General features: G+C 33.0%; 4 protein-coding genes across 7 annotated transcripts; 1 reads left to right on the top strand and 3 right to left on the bottom strand.

The window, feature by feature from the left end:
- Nucleotides 1-402: 402 nt before the first annotated feature.
- Nucleotides 403-1,717, bottom strand: LOC146942935 (B-box zinc finger protein 21-like). Its single transcript, XM_085757052.1, has 2 exons — nucleotides 1,407-1,717; nucleotides 403-1,242 (listed from the first exon to the last, which is right to left on the bottom strand). The coding sequence occupies exons 1-2, from the start codon at nucleotides 1,596-1,598 to the stop codon at nucleotides 724-726; spliced, it is 711 nt and encodes a 236-aa protein (XP_085613178.1). The 5' UTR covers nucleotides 1,599-1,717; the 3' UTR covers nucleotides 403-723.
- A 2,532-nt stretch (nucleotides 1,718-4,249) lies between these two features.
- On the bottom strand, nucleotides 4,250-9,730 carry LOC146942934 (uncharacterized). 2 transcript variants are annotated; one of them, XM_085757041.1, is made up of 7 exons: nucleotides 9,489-9,730; nucleotides 6,880-8,922; nucleotides 6,729-6,783; nucleotides 5,832-5,980; nucleotides 5,248-5,334; nucleotides 4,847-4,975; nucleotides 4,250-4,607 (listed from the first exon to the last, which is right to left on the bottom strand). In XM_085757041.1, exons 1-7 carry the CDS (start codon nucleotides 9,573-9,575, stop codon nucleotides 4,554-4,556), a joined length of 2,604 nt encoding a protein of 867 aa, XP_085613167.1. In that variant the 5' UTR covers nucleotides 9,576-9,730; the 3' UTR covers nucleotides 4,250-4,553. The 2 variants fall into 2 exon arrangements, with proteins under 2 accessions (XP_085613167.1, XP_085613168.1); XM_085757042.1 differs by having other exon boundaries at nucleotides 9,495-9,730.
- A 1,287-nt stretch (nucleotides 9,731-11,017) lies between these two features.
- LOC146942933 (ankyrin repeat domain-containing protein 2A-like) lies at nucleotides 11,018-15,568 on the top strand. Of its 3 annotated transcripts, none has more exons than XM_085757040.1 (9): nucleotides 11,018-11,166; nucleotides 11,578-11,741; nucleotides 11,869-12,078; nucleotides 12,158-12,306; nucleotides 12,423-12,594; nucleotides 14,180-14,258; nucleotides 14,709-14,821; nucleotides 14,985-15,143; nucleotides 15,258-15,568. In XM_085757040.1, the coding sequence occupies exons 1-9, from the start codon at nucleotides 11,133-11,135 to the stop codon at nucleotides 15,327-15,329; spliced, it is 1,152 nt and encodes a 383-aa protein (XP_085613166.1). In that variant the 5' UTR covers nucleotides 11,018-11,132; the 3' UTR covers nucleotides 15,330-15,568. The 3 variants fall into 3 exon arrangements, with proteins under 3 accessions (XP_085613166.1, XP_085613164.1, XP_085613165.1); XM_085757038.1 differs by having other exon boundaries at nucleotides 14,709-14,851; XM_085757039.1 differs by having other exon boundaries at nucleotides 11,027-11,166; nucleotides 11,596-11,741; nucleotides 14,709-14,851.
- A 1,175-nt stretch (nucleotides 15,569-16,743) lies between these two features.
- AP3 (K-box region and MADS-box transcription factor family protein) lies at nucleotides 16,744-21,783 on the bottom strand. Its single transcript, XM_085757050.1, has 7 exons — nucleotides 21,377-21,783; nucleotides 21,214-21,280; nucleotides 21,068-21,129; nucleotides 20,871-20,970; nucleotides 17,376-17,417; nucleotides 17,253-17,297; nucleotides 16,744-17,156 (listed from the first exon to the last, which is right to left on the bottom strand). Exons 1-7 carry the CDS (start codon nucleotides 21,562-21,564, stop codon nucleotides 16,971-16,973), a joined length of 690 nt encoding a protein of 229 aa, XP_085613176.1. The 5' UTR covers nucleotides 21,565-21,783; the 3' UTR covers nucleotides 16,744-16,970.
- Between the last annotated feature and the right edge of the window lie 4,925 nt (nucleotides 21,784-26,708).

Below are 26,708 nucleotides of genomic sequence, written 5' to 3'. Positions count from 1 at the left end.
GTTTAAAATTACAATTAACAAAAAAAAACTATCATTATATAATTTTCTACACTCAAAAAATGTTTCAATTAGTATAGACGGGTAAGATATGTTAAGTAATAAAGGTGTTCAAACACTTTACGTAATACACTGCACATTCAAGAAATCTAGGCAGTATGAAACTCTAATACAACTTCAATACTCACTCGCATGTATAATGTGGATTGGACTTTGTCATTCTAATTATCACGTGATATGGATTGTGCGATGTATACATGTGTTTGGAAACCTTCACATGAGTTGGCTTTGGAAGTGATATCTAATCCCATTTAACAAGATGTACATGTACTACCCCTTTTAACAAGTTGCAAACAAAAATTAATCAATCAAGTTGAGATATTTAATTCAATTAAAGATCTTATGTACAAAATGTGAAAGACATATTTAATATTTTAAACTGATTTATGAAGAACGTACACAACCCGGTTGAGAAGGGCACAAAAACAAACAAAATATTCATGCTAGAGCTACATCAATGTTTTGTGTACACCCCTTAGTGTATACATCTAGAAACAAAGAGAAAGAAAAAGAAAAAAGGAAAGAAAATGAGAGTGATACGATAGATATGATAATTTGATGATGTGAAAGGAAGAGTGCTATAGAGAAAATCAAATGTTGAATGAGTGTATGAAATCTAAAGATGTCCATATCATTGTTGATATATATAATTAAGATGTGGCAATGTTAATTGGGAGGGATTGTTATCTGTGGAACTGTGAAATCCCCCAAACTGCTGCTGAAATTGGTGGCTTCATTAATTGTGTCTGATTTGTTATCCATTTTTTCAGAATAATACAGTGGTGCTTGAGGAACACAGATCCCACACATGCTCTCGCTAGAGAAAGAAACCAGAATATTTTCCTCATGAATATGATAATTAACATCATCATGCACTGTTGACAATGTAGTATCTTTACCAATATGATTCTGCTGTTGTAGTTCATGAGAGGGAACAGAAGAAGGGGATTCAAGGAAATCTTCAAACTTCCAACCTGGGATAGTGTTTATCAAGTACTCAGATATAGTAAAACTACCATTTTCTTCATGAAGAGTTGGAGGAGGAGCAGGAGAGTACAACTTGATCCCACTTAGAAGAAACCTATTATGCTTCTTGGTGTGTTCGTTGACACCATGAATCTTCAAATCACACTCTTTGCACACAATTGCTCTATCTTCCTGACAAAAAACAAAACCTCTTCTTTCCTACAAACAAAGAAACAAACTCAATGTATCAATATTATATGTTAATTCATGAATCATAAGTTGATATAATCAAATGAAATTAATAGTATATAATTACTAGCTAGTCTCTTTCTATATATAACAAGTATAGTATACATAAAAGAATGAATATTGGAGAGAATTACGAGGCAAATATCACAGAGAGGGAAATGGTTGGGAGAATTATTAGGGTGGTTGAGAGAGAAGCGACGGTGTTTGGAGGCGAGTTTGTTAGCATGGTGGACACGGTGGTCGCAGGTGGAGCATAAGGCGGCTTCATCCGCGGTGCAGAATAAAGAAGCCTGCCGTTTGTTACAGATGTCGCACTGGATCTTCATAATATCAAATGTACGTATGATACTGAATCATTCACTTATTTCCCTCTGAATCTTATCATAAATATCTGATCCAACCATCCAAGACAAGAAACAATGAAGAAGATGGCGACCCACTGTTAAATATAGGGGAATTAGTCACTTTAGTCCCTGAATGGGAAACGATTCGTCAATTTAGTCCCTGAATGCAGATAATATGCAAAACAGTCCCTGCATGGTCAATTTCAGGGACTAAAGTGACTAACGAAGTCTACATTCAGGGACTAAATTGACTAACGGAGTCTGCATTCAGGGACTAAATTGACTAACAAAGTCTACATTCAGGGACTGTTTTGCAATTTATCTGCATTCAGGGACTAAATTGACGAATCGTTCCCCATTCAGGGACTAAAGTGACTAATTCCCCTTAAATATATACATGATTGAATTAAATTATATATTTGTACACCTTTAATAATATTCACGTCTTATTTTATCTCTGTCTCTCTTCTTATTAAATCATCAACCTATCATATTTATCATAAAACTCTATTATATCTTTATCTCACAGGTTGTATTATATTATTATATACACCTAAACATTGTCTTTTGCAATAGCATAGTGCTTGACTTGTGTTTTGTTTTTGGGCGGTGTTTTATGTTGGGATTATGCTGCCGCATATTTACTGTGCCTATTTTGTAGTTCATTTCTTTTGCTTAGACGTTTTTCGTGTGCGGTGTAGCTTTCAATAATACGTTGTTTCAAAAAAAATATACCTAAACATTTTTCTGAATAAAAAATCAAGGCTTCATTGTAACACACGTTGAGTAAAATTAATAAACTAGGTCCAATGACGAACGTGGATATTTTGAGTGCACTATACAAATAATGATGCTTATTAATAATGTAAAATATTATTTTTCTTGCATTTTTTTTCCTATTGCAAAATCATCAATATCAATAATCGGTTTTTTAAAAAAAACAAAATTTGTTTCGATTGAAATTAAAGTAGGATTTATTTTATAGTATGATTAAACTAGGACTTATTTTAGTGTGAATATCATTACATAGTCGTGGAAACAAAATTAGGAGTTTAGTCTTAAAATATTGACTCATTGAAGAATTATTGTACCAAATTATTGACAATTTGACCCTTAAACATGTGGATACTTCCTCCTCGTGTTTCAACTTGCTTTCTGAAATTGATAACTTTCGATGCAGAGTGTTTTTAAAATTGTACGAAATGCACACACATAGTACAATAACTCTAATTTATTACTTCAACTTTGCTAAAAGAATTACGTGCATGACTAATGAATCCATTAGATCTCCTCGGTTGTGGCGATCATGTGAACAACAAGCTAATGGAGAGAAGATAACAATTGTACAACTTCAAGATTTTTCAATATTTTTATATGAAAAGTTGATGAGAATAAGTATCTATGATCTATCTATTAATAATCTTATAGAAAGATGTAAAATATCCATTCCTATGGCAAAATTTATGTTCTCAACATTGTGGTCCTAACGAGAAAAGAGCATTTAATTGAAAGAGATAGAGTGTAAAGTGTCAATATCTTTACTAGTAAACTTTCTTTCTTCAAAAAAAAGTTACTAGTAAACTTTCTCTCTTACTCCATGACATTATTCGATCAAATGAAAAATTCAATTTGAGATGAGTAAAAATCATAACATTTTGTCAAAATCCAACCAAATCTAACCCAACCAAATTATGAGTATGCCGGTTTGAGTCCATCATAAGACACTGATAATTTAAAAAAAACAAAAGAAACTTGAAAAAATAATTAGATGACATTCCAGTCTACAAAATTTTACACCCTTTGGGTTTAATTGAATTTTCAAATTAATCAAGTCGACCGTACACATGGTCACATTATCATGAGTTGCATTGCATCTACCTCATTATTACAAAATCACATTTGTAAGGTGATAAGTGTCTCTCTTTATAAAATTTGATTAGACATTATCTCTAATCTCTATGGGACTTAAGTTATTCCCAACACACCCATTTTATTGGACTCTTGCATGAGATGCATCAATTGATAGACACTCATACCAAATTAAAATTTAGAACTCCGAAAGAGAAACCGATAGAGCTCATTTCACAAGTTGATTAATGATCATCTTGATGAAGTTACACAAACAGAATCTAACCTCCGCTCTAACTAACTACACAAACTAACATAACAATGATGTGGATAGAGGCTTCCTTACATGACACTGATATTAGTCAACAACAATATCTAGTTCATATGTTTTGTCGTACCTGTCCCATTTGTCCCCACTGTTTTATCTTTACAAAATATTAGGAATTAACGAGATAAATGTTTCAAAATATTGCAACTTGATTTTAAATCTTATCATATGATATCTATGCACAATAGTCTCCTCTCATCTCTCATGGTTTCTTGTATCAAACTTCCCATGTATTTTATTACAAACAATTCTATTGTGTAAAGTTATAGATCACCATACCAACAAACTGAACTGAAACCGGGATCTAAATGCCAGTATAAAGTGGTAAGATAAGCTGATCGAACACGTTGAAAACCACTGGAAACAATGAAAACCCAATTTTAATAGGTCAAATTTTCATTTTTTTTTTTTTTTTTTGCATTAAAGACGATGATAATAAAAAAAAAACAGCACGCTGTTTCAAAAGGACTGTGTTCTCATGCAAGATAGTAACGAGATTTGGAATCTTGGTTTTGATGAATTTACCATATTACAAAACTTTCGGGTTGAAGAATTATCTACTCTAACAGGCAAAGGAACATGGGTGGTGGTGGTCCGGTTAAAGTTGCGCAAGTCCATTTCCGGGAATACAACAGCAGGGCCACTCCTCATCGAAAATCAGAAAGAGCGTACAAAATGCACCTTCTGTGTTAATGGACCTTTATGAATCATTTACAATCACACTAAAAGGTCGGAAAATTGTCAGTACTTCGTTCCAGTTGCTACCGCTTCATACCACTTTGATTTATCTCGAATATGAGTTGTGTGCCCTTCAACTGCAAAATAAACCATTTATTTATTCGAGAGTTGCAGGAGTTTAACAAAAACACAATGAAGCATTTGATTTTCTAACTAACATAAGAATCCACTCGAAGAATTCTGCATTTTTCAATACTTTCACGAGCCAGTCACCATTGTTTTATTTTATCAGGAAAAAGAATCAGTTGCAATCACAGTTCACAGTGAAGCTACCAGTGGTAATCAATCAGATTTAGAAGGAGCTATATGATTATACCTCAATCAGATAATTGGAAAGCAGTCTTTGAGATTGACCAGTGTGCAATTCTGTGCTATTTATCAGCATTGAACTCCTGCCAATGTTTTTAATGTAGAATGATCCATCTTTATCCATTTTTATGATTGCCTGAAACATAAAAACGGAAAGTTTAATTGGCATATTGAGGTCAATTTATATTTGGTGGTGAAGACAATACCTCTGCATCCCAACTATTTACCATTGAAGTAATTTCTTAAAGCATATTGATGTGATTAGTTCATCACCAGAGTGTAACTATAAACTAATTTTCTGATGCATACACAGCATAGTCCAGATTTTAAATGAGTAGATATACACACACACCAAAAAAAAAAAAACTGCATTAAGTCAGAGTTGGTAAATAACTAAATATAACCAACCTGACGTCTAGATATGAGATTGGCACAACCTCCTTTGCCTAAGTCAATATCTACATGAAAACCTTCTGTTGATCGTCCAACTAAAACCTGCAGGATGATTTGAACCATCATAAAAGCATGGCCCACTAGTTAGATTTGATTTGCAATATCAGCTTCAATTAGATTCTATTAACACGTCGCAGAAAATATACACCCTTTCAAAATTTAAAACAAAAACAAACAAAATGTGCATTTTAGTTCGGGCACTTTTTCAAAGAACACTTATATTTATAATTGCAAAACAGGTATTTTCAACTACATTGGTTTTCATCACAAATCAGTCCAAAATATACAAAAAGGTCACTGCCTCATGTTAGAAACATAATCTGAATAAAACAACCATATATGTGTACTAATAATCTACATAGTGCATGTGAAATTTCTTTTGTAATGCATGTGAGATTTTTTTTTTTGCAATAATGAAATTATCACAAAAAATAACGTGAGGTTGTAATACTTCAAATATTCAAAAAGTAAAAATCGGAAAACATCTCCCAACAACGTGAAGATCAAGGAAGTAGTTTACATGCTTCAGTAACAAATACCTCAGTTTTCTTGATATAGTACTTTGAGTGGCGACCATATAATAGGGCCAATGCTCCATGTGAAGCCATAGCTCTCTGCATATAAGAATGAGCGCCCTGCTCCAGCCTTATGATAGCCCGCTTAGTTTCTTCGTGTTGATATCTTGATACTAAATTGTAATCATAATATATATTGTTAAGCTATAATAATGTAATAAAAAATCACTTTCCGAATCACAAAAGAAACTAAATTATGTTGGTCAAGTTCTGATAAAGACATGTGTAATTTTTTCTTTTTTTGACAAAGACATGTTGATCAAAGCAAAAACATTCACACAAAGGTATTACAGACTGTGCACATAAATATTTACATATTTCATGTTTCAGAATTAACTAGCAGGTAACAAAGAAAATATGATAAAACAGATTCTGGTCCCGAAAGCACAAGTCAAAGGCCACCACAAATCCAAAAGTTGAATCTAGCCATGACAACAACATAGCATGTTGTACAACAATAAAGCTTCTAAATTTACAGATGAACTAAAACCAACTGAAAGAGTATTAAAGTAGTGCAACCTCTTGGAATTCAAAAATTCGTAACCCCCCCTCCTTATAGTACGTTTATATTTATTCATCAATTGTGTATACGTCCAAATTTTTTAGCAAAATAAGGAAGAGAATTGAGCCTTAAGAGACTACCAACTGCTCAAATAGGTGAAGTGTGCTCCAATACCATGAGGTAGCATAAAAATGCATCAAGAAATAGAAATGATCTTCAGTTAGGTAACTAATTCATATTAGTTGTCTCTCTTTTCAATAGAAAAAAAAAAAAAAAAGAGAAAAAAAAAGTATAGCAATTAACAAGTAGCACAAACTAGTCAACCACCACTAAAATTCCTGGCCACATAATAGTAATACCTTCTTCATTATCATATAAATCATGATCATCAGGTTCCAAGTCCATATCAAGTACCTGTAGGAAGGAATCATGAATAAGTCAGAAAATTGCAAAGGATGTGCAAAAGCTAAAGACAACTGTTGACTGAAAGATCAACACAGCATGCCTTACCATGGCCTCTACATCAGAATAATAAGGAACTTCGTCATCACTTTCGATATATTGCTCTTCCTCGTCTAACCTTTCACTGTAAACCACCATCTCAGACCCCAGAACATCTGCGGACCCCACTTCAGCATGTTGCAACTGATTATTTTCAAGTGGCAATGCTACATCCCGTTCCTGTTTCAGGCTAGAACCATTAGGTTGGCCATGATTTCTGAGGCCATTTCCGAGTGCTGGTTTCTTATGTGACAAATTTGTCACATTATTGCTTTGATGCTTTACGAAGCTAACATCGACAGGTTTTTCCTTAGGACTTGCATGTAGAGCAGCATGAGTTTTGTTTGTTGCATCATTGTTTCCACCTAGGTCACTGGAAGCAATAATTGCATTTCTAGACAGTGTGTGTGATGCATGATTATTAGACAACTCATATTTTATTTTAGAACCACAAACAGGTCCTGGAAGGCAATGGGCTCCCGTTGTCTGAGAAGAAACCTGAGCTCCTACGGAGCTTTTTTGTTCAACCTGCATCAAAACTTTACCTCTCCTGCTAGCTCTATCTCCATAATCATTACCAGATGATGGAACTGGTATATTGGGTTTTTTAGCAGCTGATTCGGATGAACAGGAAATTGTTGGGGGAGGCTCATTAAAGGGTAGGAAAACATCATCATTGGATGGAACTTCCGGGTCTTCAGTATTTATTACACAGAGAACAACTCCGTTAATTAGTTCAGGAAATTGAGGGTCTTTAGCTGAAGCGGAAGCTGCCATTTGGAACTCTGGTTTTTGAACTACTTCCACGCCATTAGATTGTGACATTGTGTTGTCATCTACTTCTGCACGACATGAAACTGACATACCTTTAACATGTGCATCAAAGGCCGCTAACAGCTCTGTTTCAGTCTCTCCTGCATTGTCGTCTACTTCTGTGCGACATGAAACAGACGGATTTTTAACATCTTCGCGTGGGGTCGATAATAACTCTACTTCAGCCATTTCAGGTATCTGATCTGAACAACCATCAATTGGAGAGTTTAGTAAAAGCGAACTCAGACCGTCATAATAAGATTTACCAATCCCATCTTTTCCAACAGAATCCATCAGAAATAGCTCTTCCTCACCAGTGAAGTTTAAGAGTGAATTGGACAGTTCTTCCAGATAACCATCCTCGCAAGCAATAGAATCTTTTGAACCATCACATGGAATATTATCCTGTTCTTCTGTTCTCCAGACCGGCATGTCCTGAATGTCAGGAAGTGATAACTCTAAATCGTCAAATGAATTCCCACACTCTAACTCAGGTGAATCAAACATATAATCTTCATCAAACTCGGAGCACAAATTTGCAGGGTCATTGTTGATTTGGTGAAATGCAGAAAAAGACATATCATCTAGTTCATCATCTCCAATAAATTTTTCTATATCTAGTACTATTGAATCGCCGAATTCCTCGGCAGTTCCATTCAGAAGCACATTATCCTCATGAATTTGAGGTTCCTCCTCAGGTATATTGTTTTGGTCCATGGGAAAATTCTCTTCAAGTGTATCATCAACTCCAGTGTAAAACGTTTGAGCAGCAACTCCAATATCAACATCCATAAAATTTTCTGGAAGACCATAGTGTGACGGATCATGATTTGAAAAGTCATTTGAAGTTGAACCCTCGAGTGCACAGTTTTCAGGCAAAGGCTCATTTCCATTTACCACATAATTATCATTTTCTGAATCAACTAGAAAATTGTAGTCCATGGAAGTTTGCATATCTCTACGGATTCTTTTACGCATAGCGTAATAAGAATTTCGAACAGTGTTAACTTTTCTCTTAACAGAAACATCTTTCTGTTCATCTTTCAAATGTCCAATTTTGAAGAACTTTGATGGGAGAGGCGAAACAGAATGCTCGAAACCTGTTATAGAGGAAGAGGCGTCCTTAGATACGATAGGGTCATAGAGTAGCTTGTGCCATCTTTCTTGTATTTCCTCAAAACTATATTTTCGAGAAAACTGCACTGCGCCTTTTGCAATTGCTTCCAAGGAAGCTCCATTCTGCAAATATAAAGCTTGAAAAGATTAATTTAAACCAGAATCCTGAAATGGTTGTCTTGTCTCTAGAATCAATCTAACACTAGAAAAATGCACATAGATCTATTGAATTCGATTTAGAGTTCGTGTTGTTTGTCCGGACATTCCACAACCAAATTGAAACACACATAAAAACCTAGAAAAGCAACCTTAGACTACAATGTGTTAAAAAATACATGAAATGTGATAGTAATAAGATTGAGACAGTATTAAAAAATAAAATTGAATTAAATTTCATCAATGTTTGTCAGTACAATAACATGAATGTGATCGTAATAAGTTAACCGCGATCGACGATAGTATTAAAAAATGAAATGGAATTAAATTTCAATTTAAAAAACATACAAAAGTTGAAGAATGAAATTGAAACAGAAATAAAAACCTAGAAAAACAATGTTAGAGCAATGTTGAGTATTGTTATAAATGAATGAGTAAATTAGTTGAGGATAAAGTAAAATGAAATGAATGAAATTGAAAAGGCATAAAGAAGAAAACAAGAAATCGAAAATGAAAGAGAGAAAGGGATAAACCTCAACCTCAACGTTGGTCTTGAGCAAAAGATCATCCTCGGAAGTCCAAGGAGAAGAAGAAGAAGATAATGTAGCAAGAGCACCCATTCTTTCTCTCTACCCCCAAAACCAAAACCAAAACCAAAACCCCTTTCTCTCTCTTCACTTACAGAAAGAGAGAGTGAGAGAATGCGACGCCGGAAACGAGGGTTTTACTTAACAAAACCCCACCAACCGCCTCCACTATTCTTTTGCCACCCAACGTTTTTTTCTTTTTCTTTTTTGACTTTATAATTTTCTTTCCAAATTTATTTTATTCCGTTCAATGAACTAAATATTCAACGATTTTATCATAAATATTTTGACGGCGACTTTTTTTTTTTCATCAATAAATTTTAACGGTTACGTCTGCAATCTGCACGATGGGAAAAATAAAATTGAATAACATGGAAAATATATTTAGGAATTCAATATTTTTTTTATTGCTTCTCGTAATTCATATTACCTCCGTTATAAAACTCATTCTCCCTAAAAAAAAATTATAAAACTTCTTTGGAATATTTAATGTCTCTCTTTATAAAGACTTGTTTGCTATTTTCAACTAATTAATTATTTTTTTTACATATATACTCATATTTATTAAATATTTTTTCTTCAATCAACAATAAATAACATGTTGAAAACATAAATTAATTCTCTCTCTTAAAGATAAAATTGTTAAAATGATATCACGGGTATCACAAACAATTTAGCATAAATATCTCACTAAAATACATATATGAATCTGATACCATCGGCTAGATATTTCATTTAATTTTTCACATATTTTAATTTTTTTTATGTTTTTCATATTTTATAATAGGATTTAAAACTATTTGTTAATGAAATTGCAAATCAAAAATAGAAAAAAAAATATATATGCATTTAAATTTTAATTATATTAAAATGGACTTGTAATACTATTTTTTTTAGAAGTGTATTAGATTATTATTATTATTATTTTTAAGATTATTAGAAATAAAAAAAATTATTATGAAAGTAAAGTGTATATTTTAACTTAAAAAATGAGTGGAATATAATTCAAGTTTCTCTCAGAAAAGGAGTGAAATATTTTCTAATATGTTTTAAAGAAGAGAAACACAGTTTAAACATATTTAGGGGGAGAAATGTAATTTAGTCTAAACCAAAATAATTATTTCTCTAAAGCTATGAAAGTCCAACAAATTACTAAAATTGTTAAGGGTCCCGCTAATCGGTGTCCCGGGCACTAGTTAAACATACCATAAAAGAGAATTATTATCATAAAAGGTAACTGTTTTTGACTTTATTATAAATTAGTTACACAATTTTAATGCATTAACTACTATATAATTTCCTTTTTCATATCCTTAAACAGTGCCCCAGGGCACCGGTTAGCATTTCCCAATTGTTAATTACCCTTTTAATGTTTTTTATAGGGAATTAACCTTTCACTGTTGTGTATTAAATTAAAATTAAAATTAAAATTAAAATTAAAATTAAAATTGTCCCTAAAATTAGTCCAGGAAAGGAATAAAATTGGTAATGAGTAACTTTTTAATTCAAGCCTTTACAATCTACTACCATTTCTTCTTCCTCGCCGTCGTTGTTTCCTTCCTTTCTCTCAGTATTTTGATTTCTTAGATCATGGCTTCCAATTCGCAGAAGAATTTTCCTGCTGGTATGTATCTATAATTGATGCTGATATCGCTATTTGTTATTTGCCCCAGTTGTTACCTACGAAGCGCACACACCAACACGACATCGGCACGTATGAAGCACTGAAAGGGACACCGGACATGACATGGATATTGACATGTCAACACCGCTAATAATTTGAAAAAATCATAATATAATTCAGTGTAATTATATGTGTCGTTGGCGGACACGACACGTGTCCAACACCGGACACGTCTAATAGAGGAGCATCTATGCTTTATAGTAGGCACGTTCACATCGATAATTGTTTGAAAAAATGACGTAATTGAATGAAATCACATGTGTTAGTGTCGGACACCAGACACAAGTGTGGTTTAGATAGGTTATTACATTACATAAGTATCCTCTTATCTGATTTCTACTTGTATGATAGGTTTTGATGATTTTGTAGATGATCAGCAGAGAATAAAAACACCAAAGAAGAATTGTCGAAGAAAAAATAAGAAATCCAAAAATAAATCATCCTCCACTACAGCAACTCATGGACGTAGGACTGGTTTTCCAGCCAAGCCTTTAGATTTCTCAGCTCTTCTCAATGTAAGCTACGTTATTTGCATTATATGTGTAGTGTGTGCTGTATTTATTGATAATCAAGCTATGTTAACTGTTAATGATTTCATCATGGAGACTTAAAGATACTTAAAATGTCAATATGTTGTTATAGGATCCAAATATTAAGGAATTGGCTGAACATGTAGAAAAATATCCATCTTCAAATCAGATAGCTGAACAGCTTCAGGAAACTTTGCATGGAGAAACTCGGGATCGTCTTCCAAATTCTAATGATCAGAAGTATGTTTCAACCATGCAAAAGATCATAGAGAATATTGATTTATGGAAAATGGTCGAGCGCCTGAGTGATGTATTGATGCAGGTATTTATAAAATTTCTTCGTTATGTTTGTAACACATCTACTGGTTGTTAGATTAGAATGTATCTGCTGTCTATCACAGGACCCATCAATGTCTTCCGTGCCTGAAATTTTTGTCAATCCGACAAATAAAGGCCAGCGTAAACAGAGAATGGCACACATCCAAAAAGATCCATGTTTGAAACTTATATTAGATGAGATAGAGAATGGTGGTCCTGCTGTAATGATGAGGTTTAAACACCTTTTTTTAAAATCATATTTTATTGTTCTGGCATTTCCATATTTTCACCATAAATTGTTGTGGTGTAAATTGGATAATAATTTCTGAAGTGATTATTTCCTTGCAGATACTGGAATGATGAGAATATTTTGAAGATGTTTGGACTAGCCATGGGCATTCTTTCATACTCTGGAGATGCAGTTGCTTCGTCTGAAAATTCTGGGCCAGATGAGACAGAAGACATTGGAAATGAAGATGAATCAATTATTCATCATACTGCTAATGTTGGCGACATCGAGGTACGGCATAATGGCTATTCACTTTATCGTTGAATTCATTTCAAATGAAACAGTAAAAGATCAAATTTGTTTGTAGTTGTCCTCAAGCATGAAACCTTTTTTGGGCAGAGGGTGCAGATGTAGAACACATAAGTTAAGGTTAAGTTCACACTGAATTTGAAGAGATTAAAATAGGTTTCGAGTGTAATGAATTGTCTGGCAATTGGAAATGAAACTCCAGGTTTCTGCATGAATTGTTTAAGGAATGTCAAAATGAATCTTAATCAAGTAAACTAGTTATTAGCTTTCAAATTGATCCTTTAGAATATCTACCACTTTAGCTTCTAGAGTATGTGTTTCCTCAAACGTCAAACTGATTACATATCTCCTCTTGAGAAAAATAAAATCCATATTAGTTTGATCTGGCCCTTTCTATACCCAACAATGCGCAAGTTTACTAAGGTCCTTGGTTTGGATGCCATTCCTGTCATCACCTGTGATGATAATACGACCCGCATAAACCTCAATGCAAGTATTATAGTAATCTAGTATAGGTCCACTATGCTGAAGGCTTAAAGAAATAAAATACCTGCTGCAGCTGTCTTTTTACCCTAAAATTTGAACACAACGTCACTGAAATTTTGAAGCAAGTTCTAGGAGATTTGAAATCATTAACAAACCTCAATTGATATATTCCAGACTCTCCCAGAATGACAAATAAGGGCGATGCTTTATACCTTTAAAACACATGATTTTTTGGGCATCTACCTAACTAGGGCTGTCGACTTTCACTCATGTATTCTCTCACTGACCTTGTTCCCATATCGTGTTGCATGTTCGTTTTGTTCTTCATTTTCTCCCCTTCCCGCCCCTCATTCGTCATCGTGCTGTGGTTGAATCTTCAATTTTCAGGTTCATATTTCCCTCTCCCTCTCTCCACACGCGATCGACCTCTTTCTCCGCCATTCTTTCTTTGCTCAAGGTAGATGGCTGGAAATATTTGAATCTTCTCGAATTTTATTTTATGCTAGTTTAGGGGTTAGGGTTTCATAACCTTTGCTTTTTAGGCTGTGAGTAGTTAAACCCTAGACACTAATTTTCTGTCCTTTATTGTTAAGTTGGGTTTTAATTTTCCAATAATTGTGTGTGTTTGTGTATGCTTCCTTTGTTTTCAAAGGCTGAGAATGAAACATTCCTCTTCAGGGTGATTTCTCTTGTAAACTGCAACTTCATTCTCCTGTGATCATTCAAATTCCTCCGTGTGATTTTGGAGCTAGAAACAATGTGGTGACTTTGTGTTGACTGTTAGAAACTAGAGCATGAATCTATGAATGCAGCTCTTGTGCCTTCATTCCATGTGATACATTAGTACTTCATCTCTGTTAATTCCATTTCCTTGCCAAGCAGATAATAACTTGCAGCAGGTTTTCTTTTTATTTTGGAGGATGCAATGAGCTTTCCTCTGAATTCAATGTGTATTTGAGAGATTTTAATTGATTCTCTAACATCAATAAGCAACGTGTTGTTGTTACTATTATTATTATCATCATCGATTCATCGTCATCATCATTTAAATTTGTATATGAATTTTGTTCTTTCATACTAGTTGTGCTGTTTGAATTTGATGGAACGGTTCCAGCAATTGAGTGTCTCCCCAATCGACATCATCTCACAAGTGCAAATAGGTACCTCAAATCATATGCATGTTTTTATTCTAGATTGTCTACTTTGTTGTCTTTGTTTAAGATTAGGCAACTTAAACTCTTGAAGTGAAAGTAAGTTTGCTCTATGTTGTCCATGTTGAACTATGAATATGTTTTCTGCAGTTGGTTGAATTAATTTGGGTTAACTTGCACTCCTTCCATTTTTCATGATTTAGATTTTGACTTTAGAACCATGTGAAGATGCAATTCTTTTTCTTTCTTGTTTTTACGAACATGGAAGCTCTTGAGTGTTGATGCACAAAGGTTGGTTATGTTTTGGTTGGGATTGTTTCTAGACTTGGGATATTGAGCCCATTTCTTTCATTATTATTCTAAACTTGGAATATTGAACTCGTTTCGTTCATTATTATTTTATTATATTGATGTCGTCCTATAGTGATTTATGATTTCATTCTTTCTTATTTTTGCTAGAGAGCATACACGAAGAGCATTCTTTTGTTGGATTCATGCTCAAACTCAATCTAGTGGATGTTCTCTTTAGACGCAGTCCCCGTGTGCCTATTCCTTATTATTGGCACGGCTATGTGAGGGCTAAATCTTCAACTTCTACCCAGGCATTTTTTTTTTTTTTTCTGCAAACGTTAACAAAAAGTTTACGGAAACTTTAGCAATGCTTTTGATTCAAGTTTCACAATTTTAGTTTCTTTGTGCATATTTTAATTGTTTAAAATATCAATTTATAAACAGCAAGGGGCTGGGAGAGAGGGGTTTCTTACTATCCTAACTAGAGTTATGGAGGAGACTCCTTCAGTTCGATTTGCACAGGAATTCCTTCTAGCTCTCTTTCTGTATCAAAGTCTTTGCAACTGGCTTTGTACTCATAAAGAATTTGATCAAGGAGACACGGCAAGTTTCTTCTGCAAATCTTAACAAAGTTTATGTAGCCTTTAGCAATGCTTTTAATTCAAGTTTTACAATTTAAGTTTCTCGATGCATATTTGAAATCTTTAATATCAGCAGGATGCCGAGGTAGCAGCATTTTATGCCAGGGAAAAAGAATATTGGGATCAACATTGTTTGGAGGCTGAGTGAGATCAAGGATGCCAGAATAGTCGGTTGATGGGTCCTTTGCTAATGGTCTTTACACTGGAGCCCCCACCTTGAACCCCCTCTTCTTTCCTTCATTAATTTTTTTTTGGTAAAGTCGATAAGATGGACATAAAAAAAAAAAAAAAACTTATTTTGACAACTAAAAGTTGTCGAACAACTTATTAAAATACACTTCCATACAATTGTGTTTCTTTAAAATTAATGTCTTTCTCTCTTCGTCACTTTAACAATTATTTTGAGTGTATTACTATTTACTAAACGGTATCCGTGTATGCGGTCGGATTTGTGATGTTCAGAAGAACGATGCTCCATCAAAAAACATGGACATAATTTTTTTTGCAGTATAAGAAAATTGATAATTTTTAATGGCCAAAGAGTGTCGTAATCGAATCATGTTTTTCAGGACATGTTTGATTTCTTGTCAAATTCTCGTTGATCTCTTTATTTTTTCTTTGAATGATGTATTAATCCAAGACCAAGAAATTATTGTATTGCCTATGAGGAGTAATTTTGTTGTATTGACTAGAGTGCCTCTTATAATCTCTTTAGTATATAATTTACCTTTAAAAGTATATAAAATCAACTAAATATTTTCAAAAATAACAAGACAAAAGTAGGACATTCAGCTGGTTTTCAAAATCCAACATTTTAAGGTTAATTCTAAGTTGAAAGAATTCTAAATTACTGTTGTAAAGTGGTCTTATGTGGCAATATTGTGACAATTGCGCTTATGTATGATATCAATCAATAAAAATATATATTGCGCTTATGTCCACTACGATTGTAGAAATTGTGACCGTTGATGCAATGTGAGTGAATGAATAAATCAAATATTCAATTTGGCCATCCTAAAAAGAATAATTTGACAAGAATAAATCTAATATTTGTCTAATATTCACTCACATTTCGAATCACTCAAATACTCCTATGAATATATTCAATCACTCACATTTCATATTTTCTACGAGAATTAGACAAATATTAGATTTATTCATGTGAGTGAATGAATATATCAATCACTCACATTTAATATTTGAGTGAATGAATATATTGAGTGAATTAATATAAAACAAATATTCGAATCATGTAAGTGAATGAATATATCAATCAAATAATATAAGTTCTCTAAAAAGAAAATCAAATATTATAATTTATAACTTATCTTATACTATCCTAAAAAAAACTTGTCTTATACTCCTATGCAATCTATAATTTCACCCCTTTCTTTATAATTCTTTCTAAAAGCAAACAAATTCTTAGCTCTGGACGATTGTGTCAAAGTTAAGGAAAAAACTACATTGTGAATGAAGTAGCTGCCACGGTAATTGCTAAGCATCCTCAACACTCAACAAAAGCATACATCACATCATATCATATCTCAAGAGTACATGTACAGTTAACATTTAATGATCAGTTACGATTTAAATCATACATTACATGTGTTTTGATCGAAGATATTTAAGATGATCATGTTTATAAAGATACATACAATTAACTGAAAACAGAATGAGATTGAGTGCATATATATCTTAAACAGTACGTGATATATAATTAGTCATAGTATCATATTATTGTTGGAAAGTGATTGTGGTATTTGTTGTTCTGATTCTGAGAGAGAAGTGACTAAAAAAGTAAAGGGTAAGTGGTGAGATCCGAGGCAGCTGATGCTCCTCCATTGTGAGGATTAGGATGAGTAGGCTGTAAGCTCAATGCAAACATGCGTGGACCTAAATTTGAGAATCCAATCACAGACTCGTACTCCCCTCCATTGTCCATCATTTCAAAACGTGGATCTTCTGCTCTTGCATCCTTCCATAATTAAATCAATCAATTTTAAAGTTAGCTATATAGTATATACTACCTATATGTAATTCTATCTAAGTTATAAGCATGCATGATACATACCAAGTCACGCAGGAGTCTGTTGTGCACCTCTCTCTCATTATTAAACTACAAAAACAAAATGTCAGTATCAAATATAATATCAACTAACTACCTATGAACAAGAAATAAGTTAATCAACTTTACCTTCTTCCTTTGGGTGTCAATCTGATTTGTTATCACCTTATACTGTAATCCATTGTCATAAGAAACTCGTTAGCATGGTATATATTGTAAGTTCAAAATCTTCAAATTGTATAACAAACTAACAAGGTGAGAGGTTTGTGTAGAATTTACACTTGGGACAAATTGATTGGAAAACGATATGCAGAGTAAAAATATTTAACTGCATGCTTTCATTCTATATAAGTAAAAAACTGGAGAAGGAGACACATATAGAGGATTTGCCGCTGCTCGAAAAATTGGTACTAGCAAGCAATTTAGCATCGGCTAAAAGTTTATGCTAACTGAAAATTAATGGAGAAAACAATTTGATTTTGTGGAATATACTGCAGAACCAACAATTTGAACTGAACACCTGTAATTTATAGATAAAATGAAGTAAAAAAAAAGAACCAAAGTTATTAGGCCAGTACAGAGTTAATAGAAATTCAATAGTTTGCAATTGGTTCTTGTAGTGGACCAGTACTGTGTGGTCCCTTTCTCAATTTAAAACATTGCATGACAGACACAAATTAAGCTGTGATGATCAGAATGAAATCACAACTTACAACAGGATTGGCGGGAGCCCCCAATTTTGGTACTCCCCATGCCATGCCCATCTCATGTTACTATCATGGACATGGTATTATATATTTCAATGTTCTTATTCTCTGATTTTTTGTAATTTTCTGTGAATTTTGATCATCCAAAAAAGCATCGAAGTTAGTTGTGGATTTGCCAATTGCATGATGCCTTGAATTTGGCAATCAAGGTGATTGCTCTTGAGCCCCATCAACCACTCACAATATCTGGACAAAATGCCTATTGAAATTGTGACTCGGTACGTTGAACAAAAGAAAGAGCCAATTGAGTAATCCTCAGAAAAAAATATTATCATCATTGGCAAATGAATGCAACAGAGGGAACTTGGCTGCCCAATTTTGAGCCGAATGTTGGCATACTTTTCACCAAATAATTTTTTTGAACGGCCTAGATAATTATTGGATATATATATAATGTTAGGTTCTAATAAATAACTTTTTATCTTATTAGTTTTTATCAATTCTAACTATCAAAATATAATTTTATCGGTCAAATGCATCTAAAGGTCTTTAAGTTTTTCGTTTTTCCCAAAGTGGTCCTTTAAGTTTCAAAAGTCTCAAACAAGTCCTTTTAGTTTTTAAATCGTTTCAAACAAGTCATATTGTAGATAGCATAGTTGGTAATTGCTTCCTTGAACTCATCTTTGGTACCAAATCTTGCTCCTAACATCCACTTAAAATTAGTCATCTTTTTAGGTATGACAAATGGTGGATAATGCTCTTTGTTGCTATTATCTGAATATCATCATCCTTTAAAATGACTTGTTTGAAACGATTCAAAAACTAAAAGGACTTGTTTGGGACTTTTGAAACTTAAAGGACTTGTTTGAGACTTTTGAAACTTAAAGGATCACTTTGGGAAAAACGAAAAACTTAAAGGACCTTTAGATGCATTTGATCTAATTTTATCTGTCAATTCTTTCACACTTTTGTGTGTGGAAATCTTGAAATTAGAAAAATGTATTTTTCTTAATCCAAATATTTTTATTCTGCACCAAACCGATTTTACAAGTAAATGCAATCCGATTTTGAACATAAATTTTAATATAGTATTGGAGTTTATAAAGAGAGACGCCATCGACCTTTACAAGTCAACTTTGTAAGATTGAGTTATGTTTAATTCTACGATAGTATCATAGCCAAAATCTATTGGGTCACTTGCTATCATGTGACCCCTATCATGCCAATAGTCACACTTCAAATGTTCAATCTTAGACGTGAGGGTGTGGGTGGGAATGGGCTAAACTATAATATCATGCAAGATATGATTATATAATTATATGATAATGTAAGGTCCGAGTCTAACACATTACTTGTCATATGCTATTTTTTAAGCCCGGACCTTTATAAAACCCTACTTCACTATTTTTTTATGAATAAAAGCTGCATTGTAAAGTGGTGATGAAGACTTTCGTAAATATACTACGATAAAAATCAAGGCTTCGATTGACAAGATAACCATTCATGATATCAAAATTTAGTTTGAAATTTAACATGAAATTTTAGATAATATAAATTTTTATATGACATTATATTTAAACTCTACTTTATAATAATCCCTTAAATATGACAAAAATTGATGCAGATGAAATATGTTTAAATTACATAAAAAGTTAACGTATGATTTGACACAATACTAAACGTAGTAGTAGTAAAAAAAAATATTATTTATATAATTGAAGTATGTCATAGGACCACAAGTCTAATTCAATTGACCAAATTTTAAAATGACTTAGGTGGACGTCGTGATTGGGATTTACACCCTAACTTGTCTACTTATGTGTATGAGTTTTCAATGACTATCGTCATTTCATCTATACAAAAAAAAAAAAAGGCGTGTAGATGACTTTTAGTCTAACCTCTTAATGAGTTTCTAAAATGTGTTTGCTTAGCCTATTTTTTTTTTTTTTTAAAAAAAAGTCTTGCTTGAAACTAAGATAAGCTCATGTTGGTTGGTCTTATCTATTTTCACCCATATGTAATGACATGTACATAAACTGATTTCAACTTATTTTCATCAGCTCACAAATGGAATTGATCCTCTCATGTGTAATTTAAACATGAGACGTTAAAGTATGATCTCTTAGCATTCATAAAAAAGAGAAATTTAGATATGTTGTGTGTTTGAATGATGAGAGATCACCATTTATTTTCTCATGTGTAAATTACACATGAGAGGATCCATTCCCCTCTCGATTCCCTTCTCCAATATATTTTATGAAAATAGTTTATAGCTTATATGATAACAAATTGACACAATATTATCTGTTTTAGTAGCAATAATGCTATTAATTATTCATATCATGACAAAGGAACGAGATGACAAAAAATTGTTCAACTCAATAATCGAACTCGGATTCTCCCGACGATTCGCTGTTGGTGAAGTTTCTTAAACACTTGAACTCAATTATTTAGTACTTTTGTTGTAATGGGTTTAGAGTATAATATCACCAGGACTCATTAATGCATTTTACTTATATTGAAAAACAATTTTAAAACACAAATTGCAACAATAAATTTTAAATAACTAAACAAAAATTCTTCAAAAAGGTACTCTTTCTTTAAAGCAGACAAATATAATTCCAAATTAGCTGCAAGGCAGAATTTAACGAAGATTATTCCGTAAATAAAACAGATTACGAAAGGATGAACATGATTAATTAGTCCTAAAAGTCCATTTTGTACGACACGCTGCGATTTGTTAACTATTCTATAAAATTTCAACTAAATTCTATGTCTCTGGATCAGAAGCTCAAGCTATAGCATCTGTTCCTTAATTTATATGTGTGATGAAATTTTGGATGTAAAGCTTTATATCTAAATCGATAAAGCTATATATAAATGAAGTAGTACTTTAATTTAAGTAATATAATCTAACCTTGCGCTCACGAATAGCCTTGGCAGCCTTGTCCATTTCATCCTCAAGAAGCCTCAGCTCTTCCATGCTCAGATCATTCAGACATTCCCCCATCCTCTGCCTAGTACGTAGTACAACACACATATGCATATTTATATATAGGATTTAGGGAAGGATCAATATATAAATCACCAAAGAAATTTATAATACTTATATACCTAATCTCCTTGCGAAGATTCCTATTGACATCTTTCAGTTTCTTCAAGTTCTCTTGCATATTCTATGGAACAAGAAAAAACCAATAAATATAACTTTTAATATGAAAAAAAATAAAAGAAAAAGGAAAAGGGAAAATGGATCTAACCTCATAATGAGAGTTCCACAGATCAATTCCTACAGTCATCTGATATTGATCGAAAAACTGCTTTGTTCTACAAAGAACCAAGACAATAATATAAATCAGAAGACATATTATTATAAATCTAGATAAATAGAGAAGCTAGCTAGGGTTAGAGAAAGAAACATACGAGGCGGAGGGGCTAATGTATTCATGAAGCTTGCCAGTGCTGGAGAACATGATAATAGAAACCTTAGCATCACAAAGAACAGTGAGCTCATTGGCCTTCTTGAAAAGACCATTCCTTCGTTTTGAGTAAGTTACTTGTCTGTTCGTTGTGTTCTCTATTCTCTTGATCTGGATCTTTCCTCGAGCCATAGCTAGATAACCTACCTACCTATCTATCTATCTATCTATATATTTCTTCACCTGATTGTTGTTGTTTACTATGTTTGATTTATGTCTCCTTTCTAGTTCCTATCCTCTGTATAGATAAGTCTTGGCGTGCAATCACAGACAATGGAAATCACAAAGATAAAGTTGAGAGATGCATTTCCTATAATGGTATGGTCTTTGCCAAATTGCAGAAAGTTTCTCAAGGGTTTGTTATAAATGTCTATGCTTTTTATCGTTAACGCTGTTTCATGTTGGCTAGTGGGGACCCTTGCTTTCCGTCCTTCTCCGTCTTAGATGCCGTTAACTATCTCTCCATCCATTTTTTTTACCTAGTTGGGGTTTGTCGATCTATATGTGGTGCTGCTGCTTTAAGGATTCCTATAAGGAAATTACTAAAGAAAAAAAAAATATTTGTTTGGTTTAAGCATATTAGTGGTCACAAATATATGAGTTTCATGTTTTAATCTGTTTTATCTTGGTTTTCGGGTGTCAAACATTGATTACGTTTGAACCTTTTTAACCGGTGATATCTCATTTTTTCTTGGGAAGGGAAAAAATAAGCAAAACCCTTGAGAATCGAGGTCCGGGAGTTGTTTTCGCTACGGGAAGGTGTTAGGCACCCATAACGACTATAGTATCATATAGGAACCGTCTTTACTTTCTACGCGCGCGCTTTATTTTTAAATGCTATTCGAAAAAATGATATTTACACCTGAGGTTTACTAAGTGAAGAATTGGAGGGAGAAGAAAGTGTTTGAATTTTTATTTTATTTGAATTGAAGGAATTTTGATTCCTTGCCTACGTACCCGTTTAAGGGATCAAATCCACCGTAGTTCTCTTCCAAAAAATGTTTTTGTTTTTGTTGGTTGATTTTAAGTTTGAAAATGGAATTTTGAAGAATGGAGATTGAGAGGCCTTAAAGGCATGAGACTTTAGGAAAAGTGGGGTTTGATTAGTGATTTTGGAAAATAGTCAAGTATGATTAATTTTCATTGGAATTTGATTAAGAAAATAAAAGGGAAAATACAATGGGATTTTGATCCCAAGGTTTATTTAGAAAATGATTTGAGTGATATTGTCCATATTTTTTTTGGAAAATGATTTTTCTAAGTGCAAATCCTAAGCATTCATCTAAACATTCAATCCTAAACAAACATCTAAACATGCATATCCTAGCCATACATCTAAAAAATATCTATGTGATGTGTGTGCATGTGTCGGTGCTTGTGTCGGTGTACATCATTAGAGCTCATTGTCCTTTACATCATGCCCTAGTTTACATTCTATGGTCTTGCAGGAAATTAAAATTGCATAAAAGTAAAGTACAAAAAATCCTAAGTTTTTTTTTACATTCTAACTCTTGGTAAAAATTTAAAGTGCAAGAAATAAAGTGAAGGAGGAGATGAAGTATGGAATGCTCATGATGTATGAAACAATGAAGTAGAGTGGTTAGTGAAAATAAGGCATAAAATGATAGAAAGATAGGCAAGGAAATACTAAACAAAGAATAGTAAAAAATGACAAGAATAAAGTGTCAAAATGTAGTAAAAATTCACCATAACCTCTCAATAAGTACATGACCTATAATTCTCTTATCATAAGCAATTTTCAAAGACTTCATTGTATTATGAGTGTGAGAATTATAGGGCATATTCAAGTCAAGGATCATGACATATTTTTAGGTACACTTAGCACTTTATTTTCACATACACACATTTACATGACTTGTAAAACAAGAAACTAATTACACATATTCACATGCAGCAAGAAACACATACAAACAGTAGCTAAAACTTCACAAAATCATATGGTATAGGTCACAAACATTTATCAAGAAATTGGGACTATGATCAAGCAAATTTTCACAAATTTTTTAATACAAAACATCACAAAATAGCAAGAAAATATTACACACATTTTTATCAATTTTTATCATGCAAAGATCATCACAAAAATACCACAAAATTAACAAGAACTATACATGAAAATCTTTAGAGTTTTTTAAAAGATTTTTAGACTCAAGAACATATAAAACTTCACAATTTTTAACAAAAAATAGTAATCAATTAACAAGAAAATGCCACACATTTTTTAATCAAAATTTAACACATAATATCATCACAAAAATATCAAGAAAATGATCAAGAACGCATAGAAATTTTTTAGGAATTTTTCAAAGCTCTCTAGGCAAAGCAGGGGTGTAAACAGCAAAATGTCACCAAGAGCACACAGACAGGGGGGGCGCGTAGCAATAAGGCTTTCAAGCATGCAAAATGGGCCTCAGGGGAGAAACAGGCCGGGTTAGGGTTTGGAGCGGGTCGAACCGGTTCAGGGAGGGTATAAAACCCAAGTTACCGGTCCAACCCTCATTCACTTCATTCATTTCTCTCTCTAACTTCCCAAATCTCTCTAACTTCTCTCAAAAACCATAGCCTTGCCGGAAACTGGGACTAGGGGCGGAGGACGGCGGAGGAAGATGAAGATTCATCGGAATCTTCATCTTCTCCGATGATCTGATGCTATTTTTGAAACTGATTACAATAAAAACGTTTGTCTTCCTCCCCCGTTCCCATTTCTAACACTCGAACGCTCAAAAACTTCTTAGATCTTGCTAGATCTAGGGACGTAAAGGTTCGGTTCTTCGAAGTAATGAACGATTCGAAATCATAATTATAAATCCTGAACATGCACGAATCAAATTAAGGAAGAGAGAAACGATGCCGAGTAGTTCGTAATGGTGGATTCTTGATGAGAGTCGAACGATTCTTCTTCGTTCTTTGATTTTCTTCTCGTGATCGGCTTTGGCTTGAATTGCGAGAAGAGGAATCAACACAGTTCGATGATGATGATTTTCGAAGAAAATCAACTGAGAACTATTCGAACTTGATGAAAATCTACTGAATTGGCATGGTTTTTGCTTCGTTTTTATGATAATTTGTGTTTATTTTGTGCAATTGATGATGATTTTGGAGTTGGTTATGGATTGTTAGGGTTTGAACATTCAAGAGTGTTCTTGAATGTTCTTGAGACTTTTTGTGATTTTTTGTGGTGTTTGATCGAAAAAGTGTAGAGAGAGAAATGGAATCTGTTTCTGGTGATGTGTAACAGAATGAATGGATCTCCTTGACTTTGACTGATGACTGGGCTTTTATAGCTGATGTGTATGATGACTGGACCAATCTGCTGATGCCATGTGGCACTGGACTTGTAACAAACTTTGACCAACTTTGACCTGCAAAAATAACAAACTAAAAGGACCAAAATGCAAATAATGAAACTTTAAGGACTAAAATGCAATTAGTAACAATTTTTAGGACTAAAATGAAAATAAAAAATAAAATTCAATTAAAATTGGTAAAATGGAAAATAACGTAAAGTGAAACGATTAAAAATGACAAAACGGACTAAAACGAACCAATTACTTAAATGAGGTACTTTAAAGTAACCTCTCTCTGCCAAAATTTTGTGTGAAATGACCAAAATGCCCCTAGGGACTAAAACGACTCAAAATGACTCAGATGCAATTTTAAAATGGATTTTATCATGAAATTAAAGCAAGAATTTATTCAAACCAATTGAAAAGACTCAGAGACAATTTTTGGAAATTAAACAGAGCTTTAACACATGAAAAGACTAAAATGCCCCTAGGGGCTAAATTGACTCAAAATGACTTCAAATGCAATTTTTGAAATGGATTTTGACATGAAATTGAAATAAAGACTTATTCAAACCAATTGAAAAGACTCAAACAATTTTTAAGGACTAAAAATGAGTTTGGATACAGGAAATGACTAAAATACCCTTTTTCATGAATTTTTGCAAATAACATTGAAATAAAATGCAGAGAAAGATGCAATTGATCAGAGATAATTTCAAATGACTTGAAATGTAAGAAGAATATTTTGAATGACTTGAAATGCAAGAAAAGAAGAATTGAGCTAGTATTTTTAGGTCCAAAATTAGGGTATAACATAATCCCGATAATTTTTGTGTTGCACCATGCTAAGAGACGAGGTGGTCACCTTGGTGGACTTGGACCTCACTCGTTTATTGTACCTTCATGCCATATTTTTAATGAGCTTTGTTATTGGACAACTCATAGAATAATTATTGAGTCGGCCCTCTTTACACCCGTAACATAACAAGTATCATCTGTACTTATTTTCACTTATATAAAATTTGATTCGTATTTTAAAAAAAAATATCAATCCTAACCTCTTTTCTTCTATAGGATTTTCCACAAATCTGTCTTGATGCTCTAATAGACATTTTCTCCATATTAATAAAAACTAAGTGCATGTTTTTTTTCCATCCGATATCGTTACATCACACACTATAGTAAGTAGATAGCTTCCATGGTCAATCTCTCTAACATAAAAGCAAATTGATTTTCAATAACTTAAGTTTATTTTCTTAGTCTATGCTAACTCACTATTTTCCACAACTTCGAGGTACGACTCATAAGTTTAATCTCCATTTAATTTGCACAATTTTGTATATACCCCCATGTTTTTATAGATCAAAATTAAAGTGTTTATTCTCAACTCATTCAACATCTTCTTTGACCTCATAATTTTGTTAACAAGCATTACCTATCATTTTCTTTGCCACTATTTATAAGATTTTTCCACACTTCATTTGGTATAAGTGTCTTACCATTACCTATCCTTTTCAATTTTTTTTTTTATCTCAGGTTCTTAAATGCGACGTTATAAGGTATACTTTTGATCCTCCTCTCTAATGTCTAACTTGTTATAGTTTAGTAAAATCTCATATCATTTCATTAAATAAGTTGTGGAAATAATTCTTCCATATATCCTTTTTATCTTTTTCTATCCCATAATGTGCCCAAGAGGATACAGTAAAGCCGAGACCATAAATCATGCTTAATGATTTGTCCTAGAGCGATGAAAGTCTAGTTGGCTCTAAATTATCTATAAAATTTCCTATTGATGATTATATGCAGTTTAAGGATCGGTTAACTTGCATGATCAACAATTTAGGGAAGGATAACCTAGCTTATGTCTCTTCCATATACGACAATTGCTATGCTAGGAATAAGAGAGTTTTTTATAACATGGAGGGGATCACATGAATAAACTATAGTTGAAGAAGATAATTGCAT

The sequence above is a fragment of the Medicago sativa genome, chromosome 3 (genome assembly GCF_051527215.1).
Source record: "Medicago sativa cultivar Bolivia chromosome 3, Bolivia_mono, whole genome shotgun sequence".
NCBI lineage: Eukaryota > Viridiplantae > Streptophyta > Magnoliopsida > Fabales > Fabaceae > Medicago > Medicago sativa.
The sequence above is the reverse complement of the archived record's forward strand: the minus strand, read 5'-3'. Positions and strand labels throughout refer to the sequence as shown.

Bases quoted from the DNA above. Each gene is read 5' to 3' on its own strand.
- LOC146942933 (XM_085757038.1), top strand. From the start codon at position 11,133: ATGGCTTCCAATTCGCAGAAGAATTTTCCTGCTG. The intron at 12,307-12,422 runs GTTTAAACACCT...ATTTCCTTGCAG, and splicing joins GGTCCTGCTGTAATGATGAG to ATACTGGAATGATGAGAATA. The intron at 15,144-15,257 runs GCAAGTTTCTTC...TAATATCAGCAG, and splicing joins AATTTGATCAAGGAGACACG to GATGCCGAGGTAGCAGCATT.
- LOC146942934 (XM_085757041.1), bottom strand. From the start codon at position 9,575: ATGGGTGCTCTTGCTACATTATCTTCTTCTTCTTCTCCTTGGACTTCC. The intron at 6,784-6,879 runs GTAAGGCATGCT...TCCTTCCTACAG, and splicing joins ATTCTGATGTAGAGGCCATG to GTACTTGATATGGACTTGGA. The intron at 5,981-6,728 runs GTATTACTATTA...ATTACAATTTAG, and splicing joins TTTATATGATAATGAAGAAG to TATCAAGATATCAACACGAA.
- AP3 (XM_085757050.1), bottom strand. From the start codon at position 21,564: ATGGCTCGAGGAAAGATCCAGATCAAGAGAATAGAGAACACAACGAAC. The intron at 21,281-21,376 runs GTATGTTTCTTT...GGTTCTTTGTAG, and splicing joins TACATTAGCCCCTCCGCCTC to AACAAAGCAGTTTTTCGATC. The intron at 20,971-21,067 runs GTATATAAGTAT...ACTACGTACTAG, and splicing joins AATCTTCGCAAGGAGATTAG to GCAGAGGATGGGGGAATGTC.
- LOC146942935 (XM_085757052.1), bottom strand. From the start codon at position 1,598: ATGAAGATCCAGTGCGACATCTGTAACAAACGGCAGGCTTCTTTATTC. The intron at 1,243-1,406 runs GTAATTCTCTCC...CTTTGTTTGTAG, and splicing joins CTCTCTGTGATATTTGCCTC to GAAAGAAGAGGTTTTGTTTT.